The 13,921-nt window shown below is 40.0% G+C and overlaps 1 protein-coding gene across 5 annotated transcripts in view; it reads right to left on the bottom strand.

Annotated features, from left to right (window-relative positions):
- The window catches only part of ABCB11 (ATP binding cassette subfamily B member 11), an 82,283-nt gene that overhangs the window by 5,234 nt on the left and 63,128 nt on the right, over positions 1-13,921 (bottom strand). For 4 of the 5 annotated variants that reach the window (XM_078070951.1, XM_078070950.1, XM_036072015.2 and 1 more), the window contains 6 exons: positions 12,015-12,218; positions 10,300-10,541; positions 7,788-7,944; positions 6,465-6,662; positions 2,735-2,941; positions 672-818 (listed from right to left, as the gene is read on the bottom strand). In XM_078070951.1, the coding sequence (XP_077927077.1) occupies positions 672-818; positions 2,735-2,941; positions 6,465-6,662; positions 7,788-7,944; positions 10,300-10,541; positions 12,015-12,218 (1,155 nt within the window). Of the gene's footprint in view, positions 1-671; positions 819-2,734; positions 2,942-6,464; positions 6,663-6,759; positions 6,832-7,787; positions 7,945-10,299; positions 10,542-12,014; positions 12,219-13,921 lie in introns of those variants that run through there. The other variant, XM_078070952.1, reaches the window with a different exon arrangement.

The following is a 13,921-nucleotide window of genomic DNA, read 5'->3' on the forward strand; positions in this document are numbered from 1 at the left end:
ATTTCAATTGCGTTCTCCAAGCTGAGAAATTTCAGTGAAGCAAGAATGAAGCAAACTGGAGGTCACTATGTAATTTTACAATACTTGATGGTCTAGTTGGCAAAAATGAAACCAAGGAAACCGTGTAAGGTAGCAGTTAAGTGGTCATTACTGATACTGTTCTTCATTGAGGACATTTTAGTTCTCTCCAAAATGGATCAAGACTTTTAAGGAGTTAATTGTAAATGGTAAATTTCATAATTTTGTTTTGCCCAATTGCATTTGCTTTCATGCAAGCTGCACATTGGGTACCACCCCTTACTTTGTGTTGTATGCTGTCTACCTGCTCCCTGTGTAACTTTGAAATTATAAAATATGAAATGCCTTACCGATGACCTAGATTACTTTATTTCACTTAAGAAAGCTAATTACTTACCCTTGAAAAAGTGTCACCTAGCTTAGACAGTCTTAAAAACAATTCTTATTTTAAAGTTAAAATACATTTTTTTATTTGAAACAATCCCATTTTGCCTCACTTCCTCTCGATTATTGTCTTTTTGTTCCACCAAGTAGTGCTATTTATACTGTCCATGGATCAGGAAATTGAAAATAGTGCCATTTTATAAGGGCATCTATTACAGCAAAAGCCTCATTTATAATGATCTAAGGGACTTTAGAAAATCAATACATACCTTTTCACTTTCTGTGTCTAAGGCAGAAGTGGCTTCATCTAGCAGCAGGATTTTAGGATCTCGTACAATGGCCCGAGCAATAGCAATACGTTGTTTCTCTCCTCGAGATAGTTGGGACCCTTGGGCCCCAACATTAGTTTCATATTTCTGGAAAAAGTATGGTAAGTTTGAGACGCAGAAACAGTCATTGCTCCTATGCTGTATGGAGCCCACCTCAAGGACCTCTCTGTGGATTTAAACAATTTTTTTGTTTTTTAAAATTGGGAATAATAAATGAGTCCTTCTCTAAAGGATGTCAAATCCACTTAGGGATATAAGGAAAATATGGGGTTTGTTGGGAAAATAGGGGATTTTATGTCCCCTTCTCTGCATTTATTTTAAGTTTTGTTTTGTTTTCTTTTCTTTTTCCCTGTCTATGAGATCTCTCTGATTTAAGATTCCCTGATTTCCAAACTCTTGTCTGGAAGATCTTTCCAAGGTGGAATGATGCAAGAGCCCTTTGAGAGATCTTCTGGTCCATCCTCTTATGAGAAGGCATCATTCTGGATCACAAGTCTATGTGCGAATCTCCACTCTGCTGCTTATTAGCATGAAAAATTATTTAAATTTCTTTGAGCGCCAACTTGTCTGAAAAATGCAGATATTAATAACTAGTTCATATATTTGTTGTTTTAGGTGACGTTATGAAGGAAAATCCCTAACTAGATGCCTGGCATGGCCACATAAAAAAATAGTTAACATTCACAGAATATTTACCATGCTTTGGGTATTGTGTTAACTATTCCAGGCAGATGATCATTTAACATTCACAGAAATAATTTTCTCCCTACTTTACGGGTTACAAAACTTAGGCACAGACAGGTAAGAACATTGTGCAAAGACAAACAAGTACAAAGCAGTGAAGGTGAACTCTAAATCCAGGTGCGTCTTGTTTCTGAGACTTTGCCCTTGACCACTACTCTCCCCTGCCTTCCACAACAAGCGTGTGTCCTCCCCGTTTCCCCTGCCTCCTGACAAATGCTAACCAGCCAAGGGAGACTCCTGACAGCCTGCTCTGTCCTCGTGGAGAAACAGTGCTCAGTGAAGGGTACGATGGGCAAGTCCGTATGAGAAAGAGGCCATAAACTGCCTCCAAGCCACTGTCTCCCACAAAATGAGGACATGCTCAGCAAAGATTCGTGGAACAAATGAATCTCTCAGGGACACACGAGCTTTGCTTTTCGTTCAGTAATTTCTACGTGCTTATGGATTACACTACCCAGGCTAGAACCAGGCTAAGACAGGAGCCTTTGTGAAAAAGAACAAAGGAAAAAGCCCACCACAAACAGCACAAAATTTATAAACATAATCACTTACAAAGAAAAGTAATTTCCCAGTGGTATTTAAAAGAAGGGGAAAAGGTGAAAAGTTTGGTTCCTAAAATTTCATTTCCTTGTGTTAATTTTCTTTGTGATTGACCCCCAAGAGGCTCTTGGTGGATGGAAAAATGCAGAGTCAATATTGTACTAAGTTCAAACTTGGCTCTGGAAAAGTGAGAAGCACGAAGGCAGATGCAACTCACCCCACCACGCACAGTATGCTGCCAAGTAATGCAATCATGATAATGACCATAATAATGGCCGCAGTTTTCTTTGGATGGCTCTTATGTGTATTCTTTCATTTTAATGTTATTTTGTGCATTTTGCCGATGACCGAGTCTCAGAAAAGATAAGCAACCGTTACACAGTTAGTAAGTGGCAGAGTTTGAGTTCAAAGCTGTACCTGCTCCAAATCTCAGGATTGCTTCCCACCTCGCTACACCGATGCTCAGTGTAGTCGTGCTTTAAGTGCCGTAAGTTTCATGGCGTCTTTTGCACTGGATAATATAATACTTTCCAACACTAAAGAGTATGCTGATGACGGATATTTATTTTGCTTAAAAGACAGAGGCAATCCCGGGGCACCAGGAAATGACCCGTGTTGCCTTTGACCCTCTCCTTGAGCCACAGTCATAACACTTTCGGGCCATTCTACCTCTACCCATGCCCGTCTCCCATAGGGAAAGACTCTGACCCAGTCCTCACCTCTGGGAGGGACATGATGAAGTCATGCAGCTGTGCCTGCTTTGCGGCCTCTATGACTTTTTCCTTGGGGATGTCTTTGGTGTTGTCTCCATACTTGATATTGTCCATGATGCTACAAGCAAACAACACTGGCTCCTGAGAAACAATCCCAATGTTCGAGCGGAGAAACTGGACATTGACTTTTTTGCTGTCATGTCCGTCTATCATCTGCCAATAGAGGGGACCAGCAGAGCATTAAGTTTTAGAATTCCAGCAGCGAGGAAAGTTCATATTCTAGAGGTAGTATTATACAAGACATTTGCTTTGCTTATGAGATAAAAATCCCAGGAATCTTATAAAGAAGTTATGTTGCCTTTGACCTCTGGAGGTAGCGTGTGTCAGGAGTGGTGTCAAAGTTATGATCAGACTATGGTTTTGGTTGTTTCCCAAACTCTAGCTTTACAGGCAATACAAACCAGAAAGGCACTCAGGACAGTATTTTGTTAAAAAAATTTCCCTTTATACTTTGGTGCAGCACATCCTCTACAAGTATGAAGAATTACTCAATTTTGAGACTCCACAGGTTATGAAACAGGGTCTTCTGGGGGCGCCTGGGTGGCTCAGTCAGTTAAGTGTTTGCCTTCGGCTCAGGTCATGATCCCAGGGTCCTGGGATGCAGCCCCATGTCGGGCTCCCTACTCAGCGGGGAACCTGCTTCTCCCTCTCCCTCTGCCGCTCCCCCTGCTTGTGCTCTCTCTCTATCTCTCTGTCAAATAAATAAATTTTTAAAATCTTTAAAAAAAAAAGGCTCTTCTATGTAAAACTATTAGACAGTATAAAAATTAAAGCTGTTTCCTTGATTTTACTGACACTAACATAATAGACCCAAGTAAGAAACGAGTATATTTATTCACTTAGTCAGTCAACAAACATATATTGAATTTCCTGCCACAAGGGCACCAAGCTAGGCAGTCTTTTGGCTGCTATATAATGAAAAAATAATCTCTGTGTTCTTGTTATTCGTGGGCTAGACACTTGAGTACAGGAACTCAAATATCTACCATTTGAGCTGTTTCACTTAAAATCCTTAAGATAGTAAAGGTACGGTATGTCTAATATACTACTATAAAGTGTTTGGCTTCTGATTTCAGAAAAAGGTTATGTTAAATGCTGTGAACATATGATATTTTAGATAAATACTCAACAATGGAAAAAGCAAACACCAGTGGGAAAAAATGCAGGGCATTCCTCAGCAATTAGCCCTGGCTCATCTTCCTCTACTTATTTTCCATAGTACTTATATATTGCAAAGCACAATTTGATACCTAATTAAATACTGGAGCTGTTTACTAATTATTGTACATGAGATAGCATCGTAAGCTCCTAAAAGACAGAAGACATGCTTCACGTTCCTTAGACTCTCCCACGGGGCCTAACACAGTACTGCATATCACAGGAATTAAATGTTGAAAACATTGAAAGTTGCATTTGGTAGCTTCCTTAAAAGCAAAGACAATTTTTAAAAATTGCATAAAAGGTGGTATCTTTCCCCTTGAAAAAAGTTCACAGAAATGTTTTACAATGATACAATAAAATATATTGTATTTATGAGATGTAAGGAATCATGCTGATTTCTTCATGGGCATTGCTTCCTACCTATGACCAGAACAGGCACTGAGCACATTGAGAGAAATATACTTAATGTATATGTTAATGGTGGAAAGGTCAAACGTGAAGGATTTGGGTCCCTGTATGTCTCATAGCTCACAGTCTACCTGGGGTGATAGACAGGATGATCTGACATTTTGGGAAATTGGACCCTCTCCTTTGCAGAGATCAGACCCCAGTGCAATGTGCTTTCTAGCTTCCTCAATCACTATGTACTTTTAAACACATTAAAATCTTTATACCTAAAATGAATTAAAAAGTGATTATAAATTATAATCAACTCTTACTCCTTATTTGCATAATTTCCTGGATTCTACCACTATCTGTTCACTTGTTTCTTTGTTTTGCTTTATGCAGGGGACTCTTTAGTTGCCTCCTTCGAGTTTCTCTCAGCATTTCTCCTCATAATGTGACCTGTCCTCATTGCAATGAAGATCATACTACCCAGGGAACTCAAAAAGGCCTTTTTTCTCCCAAAATATCAGAATTCAGCACTCAATCAACTGTGGAGCAGAATAAAACATTTTCAGACCTATGCCTCTGAATCATTTCTTAGAAAACTACTAGTGGATGCACTCCAACAAAATGAAAGTGAAACCCAAGAAAGAGGAAGATACGGGAATTAGGAAATGATGGATCTAATCCCAAGAAAACAGGCAGGAAACTCACAGGGTGACAAGTGTTCGGCAGTCACAGGTTGTAATTAGTCCAGGCAGTGACAGGCATGAGAGAAAAAAGCTGGTCCTTCAGAAAAGGTAGCAGGATAGAGACATGGGAAGAATATAAACATTTTACAAAAGCAGAGGGTGCAAGAAAAAAGAAAGCCTTTTAGAAAACGATCAAGAAAGAAAATGTAATGCTGATGTATCTCACCACTTGACTATGGGATGAACAATATTTACATAATCACAACAAAAGTCGTTAGTTGATTTTTAACTTTTAGAGTCAGCCTAGAGTGAAAGCGTGAAAGATAATAAATGCTTTAAACAGAATGTTAGTGTTTTGCATTTTGATAATATAAAAGTACAGTTATTAGGACTGGAGAAATAAAAGGAGGGAGGAAGAGGTGAAAATAAACATAGGATTGCTACTATCCTCATATCAAAAAAATGAGAATTCAAGAGATACTATCTGTAGGTGGTGGAAAAGAAGCAGAATTATATTAATTAAATTTATAAGCAGAGAAACTGTTTAAAGTGATATATCTATATTGGGAGGAGGTGCGTAAAAAGAGGGAGAGTGGGAAGGGTAAGCTAAATTTCCATCTCTTGAGAGTAAGTCAACAGAGAGTCTGAATCTGTTCAATCGTGAAACAGCTGCGTAATCATATTCTGTAGAGACGTTGAGGTAATCATTGAAAGATCTAAAAACATCGTGTAGTTAAAAATAGCTGTCTTTACAGAGAAATGGGGAGTGGTGGAAAGGGTAGAATAAGAGGTTGCTTTTTATTACAAATCTTTCCTATTTTATTTTGTATTCCTCTGCATATATTACTTGGAAAGAAAGACAAGAAAAAGGGCAGAAAAGAAGAAGAAATGCTCTGGAAAATGAGCAACAAAGCAGTTCATCAATTTTTCAAATCTCCTTGCCAAAGCTTTGTTGGCACATAACTACCAATTTGAGTTCTTTATGTCATATAGACATAAGCTTCTCGAACCAGGATTGTGTCAGGTTTTTCGTACTCAACCCCCCCCAACTTATTTATCATTGCGTTACTTATCACCCCGTCAGTTTTTCCCTTCGCGCTCACTAGTTTCCTGATTAGTTTGCACTTTCTGCTCCATTTACAGGTAAGTGAACACTTCTGTTAAACACACTCATCTCCAGCTTTGCCATGCGCCCAGTTTGCTTTGTCTAACTAGTCAGCAGGCCATCTGGAACTGGGAAGAATATGATGTTAGAAAGTGTGAGGTAGAATCAGGTCAACCAGCAAATGACTGGAACTGGAAAATATCCACAGGGGTAAGTGTCCGAGGCAAGCACTTTAGAGTGAATCTGGCAAGGCGGGATCTTGAAACCACTTTGAAGGGGTTGGAGATATTCTGCAGAAAGCACAATTCTCTAAGGCATTTGCATTGCTTACCAGCTTCCCTTGGTCAGGATCATAGAAACGCTCCAGCAGCTGAATACTCGTGCTTTTGCCACATCCACTGCTTCCAACAAAGGCCAGTGTTTGACCTGGACGAACCGATACTGAGAGACCGTTCAGAACTTGTATATCAGGTCGAGAAGGATATGTAAATTTACAGTCAACAAAGTCAATCTGGCCCTGGAAGTTGTCCTGTGGATGGGAAGATGGGACTTACATAGGTTCCTACTAGAATCCAGAATACTGAAAATGCACCTAAATCTGAGATTTAAGTCCTTGCTTAAGATACCTTCAACAGCACGCAGCCATAGTGCAAAGTCTAAAGACAGCCACTTGATGAAATGCCATTCTGTTCCCTATTCTGGCAGGTAGAGAATAAAGGGAGGTTTGAGCAGTGAAATGAAAGATATGTGACCTCTCATTCCCATCCTAACCTAAAGGGATTTCCTCGTCATCCTTTTTTTGACGTTCTGAGTGGAAAAGAACAAATAGAAGATATGATTCCATCACAGAAGCCAGGAACTGTCCAAACCCCTAGAGTTCTGCTCCCCCTAAAGATTTCTAATAATAGCATTATGCTTCAAATGACTCAGAAAGTTACTTGCACCCTGTATTGCAAAGGTGGATACCTTCAGTTGGACTATCTGAATTATGAATTCCAGAAAGGGATAGAATTTAATAACAACAGGAGGAACAGGTCACTTGACCAATTTACAAAGATTTCTGAATTTTGTTCAGCTTTACTAGGGTTTAGTTTTGTTTTGCTCTCTTGAAAACACTGGAATATTAAAAAAAATAAGCAGGGAAGATTAAAAAACATCTGTGAGGACTATCAGAAGAAAAGATATTTTGTTGAGATCAAATTAATGTTCTGGGGGTCTACATGAGCTAAAACTTGAGCCTAGATAAACATGAATTGAATCAATATTATTGGACAGGAAGAACTGGTGTTTCTACATCCCATACCAGAACATTGGTAGAAAACATGGTGGTTGGGTAGGTCTCAAAAGATATCCAGCTTCATTCATTCTGGAACTAAGTGTGTTTTATATTACACAGAGTTTAGCATTTACTGGATATCATTGCCTTATTCAAATGCCAGCTTTATGAATAATTTTAATGCTAATTTACTTCATTCCTTTACATTTATAAATCTACTGTCTGTGCATTCTGAGTGCATATGAATGAACCCATAAACTGCAGGAACTGAAAAACTAAGTGGTATCTTCTGACCAGCTCCAAAGGCTGTTCTGCACACACACACACCCATAAGCACAGTCCCCCCCAACTCCCTCCTTATCCCCCCTCAGTACTTACCCACTTTTCACCTGCACTACTGTACACCTTGATTGGGGGGTGTCGGTCCAGCAGTTGAAAAAAGCGTGCAGCTGATATCTTGGCTTTGGCATAACTAGGGGTGTAAGAGGAGGCTCTTCCAAGAGCTGTTGCACTCAGTACAACTGAAGAGATCACCCTGCAATAGGCCAGACACCCAGGTAAAGAAGGAGTGTGGGCTGGTTGGTATGACAGCCTAAGAGGAAGGTATGGGGGGGTCCAGCCCTGGTTCTGCTAGGAAAGAACGGAGCAGCCTTGAGCAGGTTGCCTTAGACTTGTCTGGGAATGGGGGCTTGGAGAGACTAGCAGTTTGCAATGAATTCTATATAAAAATGGTGAGGCGAGAATTGCACAAGGGGTGTTCACACCTCCAAACCCTGCTTTAGCTACTATAGCCTCTTTTTCAAAAACTTGTTTGGGAAAAAAAAAAGACTTCTTAAAAAAAAAAAAAAAAGAGGGAAGGGGTTTGAAAGATCACCAGATTGGGTTGAGTTCTTACAAAGCTAACATTCTTTGAATCTATGGTAAGTTTTGAAAAAGACAATGATTAGTGATATAAGCATCCTTCTGTACCAAGCATGCATGTCATTCATGCTTCAGACACCATGGGAAAGATACAATTGTCTGTTTGCTTCTAAAACTTTTAACTATATTCACTGGGTGCATAATTAATGAGCAAATGGGTGAGTGAATACATGAGTGATTAATATGGTGACAGACAGCTCCCGTGCTGTGCAGATGAAGATTCGAGGGGCATCCTCTGGTTGACCACCTGCATCACCATGCACAGAGGGCCTGCCTCAGTGGTGGTGGAGGGCAGTGTGTTTGTGTGTTTTACTGCTCAGTTCATAAGCAAGGAATTCTTTTAGGCCAGACTTGCAAACCCAAACATCTCTGGGAGCCCAGCCCAAAACTTAAAGCAATGAAAAGCACCTGGAATAAAATGAGAAATGGTGGAAGGTGTTCTTTCACCTTCTACCTTTCACCAGTTTTCTAAGAAAAGCCAGAAGTTGGGAATTTTCTATAGTTTCCCAATTTTTACGTGTTGGCAAATAATTCTTCAAATATCTCACAGAAACTAACAAGTCAACAGTTTGTGATTTCTGATTTGGGGGTTCACAGCTCTCAATATGCCAAAATTTAGAAAAGAGGCTTTCCTGATTGGGGTGGGTCGAGCAGGGCAGGAGAAAAAGTTCTTCTATATTTCTAGAAGAAATCTAGAAGGCAAGAAGACAGAACTCATAGCTTGAGAATGACCCCAAAAGAACAGATTTCTGTTGGGACCACTTTTCCTAATGTCCTCCCAAGGCCTTCCCAGACAACCTCTCTCTCATCCCTCTAACATCCCCCACCCCACCACACTATAGCCATATACACCCACCCCCAGTCCCTTGGTACCCTGACACCCTTTGGCTCTCACCTCTAGAAATGTGAGAAACTAATCTTATCAGAAGAGCAGATGCAGACTATAAGAAAGGAATATAATTCCCCTGTCCTGGCCTTTGCTGTCTCTACCTGGGAGGATTAAGGGGGAAACATGCCCTTCTTGCAAGAAGTAGAGTTCAGATAAGATGGTTCAAAGAACTCTCTGATTCAAGGCCTCTAGATTTTCTTAGTGTTAACCAGTATGACAGACTGTGTAAATGGTTCATTTATCCTATTACTCTGAACAAATCCCTTGGCAATATGACTTTTTTACTCCTCTGTGATACTGTGATTTATAGTAAGAAACATCTATGTGGTCTTTGGCTCCCATTCCTGGCACAGAGCTCTTAAATCCTTGGAAGTTCCTAAATTTGGAGAGCGATCAAGGTGTCTTTGGTTATGTTAATGAGGTGACTTTGGAAGGCTGCTAGTTGCCAAGGGAAGTAACCACACAATTAGAGAGGTGGAAATTTCAGTCCTATCCCTGCCCCTGACCTCTGGAAAGGTAGGGGTCTGAAGGGTCTAAGGAAGGTGATATGGGCAGTCTTGGCAGGACGGAGCCCTTAACCTGTGGGATCCGACGCTATCTCCTGGTAGATGGTGTCGGAATTAAGTTGGGATCCATCAGGGTTCAGAATGTGTGTGACAGCAGTGCGACCGTAAAGGAGAAACACACTCAGGTCCTCTCATTAAAAGGTAGATTCCATTCTCTTTTCTTTAAATCTGGGCTTGGTTGTATGACCTTCCTCGGCCAAAGAGATATTTGAAAATGTGATGCCCACAGGGACTCGAAAAGTGCTTTCCCACTGCACAATGGGGCTTGCTCTCTTTTGTTGTGCTTGGAATACTGAGACCGTGATATGAAGAAAGGCATGCAGAAGCCTGACTGAATCAGTCTAGTCCAGAAGAACCACCCTGACAACCCACAGAATCTTGACAAATCATAAATCCAACTGTTTAAGACACCAAGGTTGGTATGGTTTGTCAAGCAGCAAAGCCTACCTTACAGAGCCAGGCTACTCCTCCCTAGAGTGCTGGTCTTTTATGACCTTGGCCTGATAGTCCTCACCTGAACACATAGGTGAAATGGAGCCCTTCGTTGGGGATTAGGTAACCTCCGTATCTGTAGGAAGCAGAATTAGCAACAAACACTATGCACTGGGAAAAACCAAAGCATAATCCATAAACATTCGCTTTTCGAAAGGCAGTCTTGAATGGCTTCTCCAGCTCAACCTCAAATGCTTCAATAAACTGCCTCTCCTTTCCAATCCCAGCAACAGTGCGGATATTACTGAGAGCTTCATTCGTAATCTGAAAAGTGAAAAAGAGTCTTAGGAGCAAAAGAGCAGAAATAACTACTCTCATGACATTTCAGCTGCCACATGGACTCGATCTGGTGCAAATGGCAGAAGGTGGTATGAATCTGTGGCGGAAGCATCATCTGGGAACACAAAGAAGTTGTCTGAGGTCAGCTTACCTGGATCATGAGTTGGCTAACCTCAAGTTCTACTTAATACTAACATGGCTTTTTTGCCTCCACTTGTTGTAGAAGAGAGAAGGGGAAAAATGTACCCACACTGATCCTTGAAAGCTTTTAGCTCTTTTGTGAATTTATTTGAAATGTCTAAAACGATATCTTTAGATGTCTTCCGGCACAAAAGATACTGAGCAATGTAAGTTCAAAATACGATTCTATTTTCTTAAAAAATTAATCTGACTGGGGCACCTGGGTCGCTCAGTCATTAAGCGTCTGCCTTCAGCTCAGGTCATGGTCCCAGGGTCCTGGGATCGAGCCCCGCATCAGGCTCCCTGCTGGGAGGGAAGCCTGCTTCTCCCTCTCCCACTCCCCCTGCTTGTGTTCCCTCTCTCACTGTGTCTCTCTCTGTCAAATAAATAAATAAAATCTTAAAAAAAAAACTAATCTGACCAAATATTATATAAGTATAAAGTTGATCTTTAGTCTATACTATGAATTTGTATTTGTTTCAGTCCATACACTAGGGTAAATCATCACTGTTTCTGACTTGGCATTTCCTATCCTAAAATAGCACAGAGGTGGGCCACTCTGTCCCATTGGTATATGAAACCTTCTTGGCTTCTGTCTACTTGGGTGATGTTCACATTTCCTCCCTTAAGAGACAAAACCTAGATAACAGTAAATTTGTTAAAAGAGTAAAGGTGTGTATATGTGTGTGCATGATTTCCTATATCTGATAAATGTTTATGCCACCATCTCCTCATTTACCCGATAACCAGATATTTATTAGGACACACTTTTAAAAGTGCATCACTGAAAACTAAGAGTAATCGAGACCTAAACCGAGTGTCATAGTTCCATTTGGGAAAGACATTTGTTATAAGTCTAGCCGACACTAAAGTGTGAATATTAAAAGTGTGTGCCATTCAAAAGAAGAAAACACCTCTCTCTGTGGGCAGCATGACCTGCAGAAACCATTTAGCTAAGAAACCAAGCAGACAGAAAACTGAAGTCTCCACTCTTGTGAATAAGAATACACTGAATCGGGAGGTGGAGAAAATAACCATTGGAGAGGAAATTGAATATGTAACCCATTCTGTTTGCCCCGCTGTTTCTCCACACCTGCTCACCACTCACCGCATCAGAGCTTTATTGCCACAGCTTAAAAAAGGCTAGTGGGAGGCTTCCAAGGATGAACGTTTGTAGGCTAACAGCTTCCTTAAGTCTCTCTGTACTACTCATCCTTAAGGGTTTGTCTAACAGCCACTGAGCTGTAAGCAGTTTGAAAATTGGGTCTGTAAGATTACCTGGCCGGCCATCTCCAGAGCCTCCTTGTCTTGAGAGGCAAATCCTGTCAACATTCTGGTCTGTATGGCTCCCGATAAAGCCAAGAAGGGAAAGAAGCACATTATGACCAGGCTTAGCTTCCAGCTAAAGAAGAAGGCGATGATCATGGCCACAGCGATGTTAGTGAAGGAACTGACCATCATTCCGATTTGAGAGCCGGTTGCCTGCAAACCAAAAGCAATCAACCGATCTGAGACACACAGTCTCTTTTACCAAATATCACTACGTGAAAAGGCAATTTTATACAAAAAAAAAAAAAAAGAAATTATTCTGATAAAATGTGCATAACATGATGTTTCTCATTTTAGCCGTTCATAAGTATAAAATTCTGTGGCATTAAATATATTGTGTTGTGTAACCATCACCATCATCTATGCCTAAAATCTTTTTATCATCTACAACAAGAACTCTGTACCCATTAAATAATAACCCCTCTTCCTCCCTCTCCCTAGCCCCTGACAACCTCTATTCTACTTTCTGTCTCTATAAATTTGCCTCTTCTGAGTATCTAAGTGGAATCATACAATAGCCTTCTGTGTCTAGCTTATTTTACTAAGCATAACATTTTCAAGGTCCATCCATATTGTAGCACATATCAGAATTCCATTCCTTGAAAAGCTGAATAATATTTCTTTATATGTATGTACCACACTGTGTTTATCCATTCATCTGTTGATGGACGCTTGCATTGTTTCACCTTTTGACCATATGAATAATGCTGCTATGAGCACTGATGTACAAATACCTGTTTGTGTCCCTGCTTTTCTTCTTTTGGATATATGCCTAGGAGTGGAATTACTGGGTCATTCGGTAGTTCTATGTTTAAAAAGATTTTTTAAAATAATGAGCTCCCTAATGCACTTGAAAACTGGATTAATAAGAGTCCATTTTATTCACAGCTTTGTGGAAGCTCATCTATTGACTAATTCATTTCATGGGAGTCAGAGTTAGAGCGGTCAGTATGAGACTAATTCAACCCTGTAAAATGGTTACAATGGTAAATTTTATGTTTTGTATAATATAGCATGCATGTATGTCAGGTGACTAGGCATTTGGTCTGCTTGAAAATAGCCAGGCCTTGGTCTTATGGTAATATTTCTGATTATTCGGTGAAGACTGATGCTTGTTCTTTAATTATAGTTTTGAAATTTGTACAAGACTATTATAAGAGCCCACTTTGATTCTCATTGAAGTTAACCTGCTCATTGGTACAAAATCACATGCTGACTGAATAACTAGCTGTTCAGTCAACACAAAATGGAGAAAACGGATTCATTCTCAATATAGGTGGAGAATGGACACTGGTGGTAATTACTATTTATAAGCAAAATTATTTGATGGTTCCAACTCTTCTTTCAGTTGCAACTGTGCAGATGTGACCAAAGGTTGGTGTCTTCTGTGTAGGAAAGACTTGCCTGGGTACAACTGCAAGATTTTTGTCAGTATTGTAGAAACTTCAGCATTATTTAAAAAATAAAGAAGGCAAAACAATCACAGGTAAGCTATTAGGTAACCATAGGTACTAAGGAAGTGCTATGCAAGAATAATTTGCATCTTCATACTGTATTGAAGATGCAAATGGAATATGAACTCTCTGGTCTCAAGAATTCCCATATATTGGTTATAACTTCCTTGAAGACAGGAAAGAAAAGCTAAATTAAGAATTTATTTGTACACCTATATTTATACCAGCATTATCCACAATAGCCAAAGGGTGGAAGCAGCCCAAGTGCCCACTGATAGAAGAATGGACAAACAGAATGTGGTCTATAGAAATAATGGTATATTATCCAAGCCTTTAAATAGAAATGAAATTCTGACACACGTTACAATATGGTTGAACCTTGAGGACACTAAGCCAAGTGAA

Source organism: Halichoerus grypus, chromosome 4, assembly GCF_964656455.1.
Source record: "Halichoerus grypus chromosome 4, mHalGry1.hap1.1, whole genome shotgun sequence".
Lineage (NCBI taxonomy): Eukaryota > Metazoa > Chordata > Mammalia > Carnivora > Phocidae > Halichoerus > Halichoerus grypus.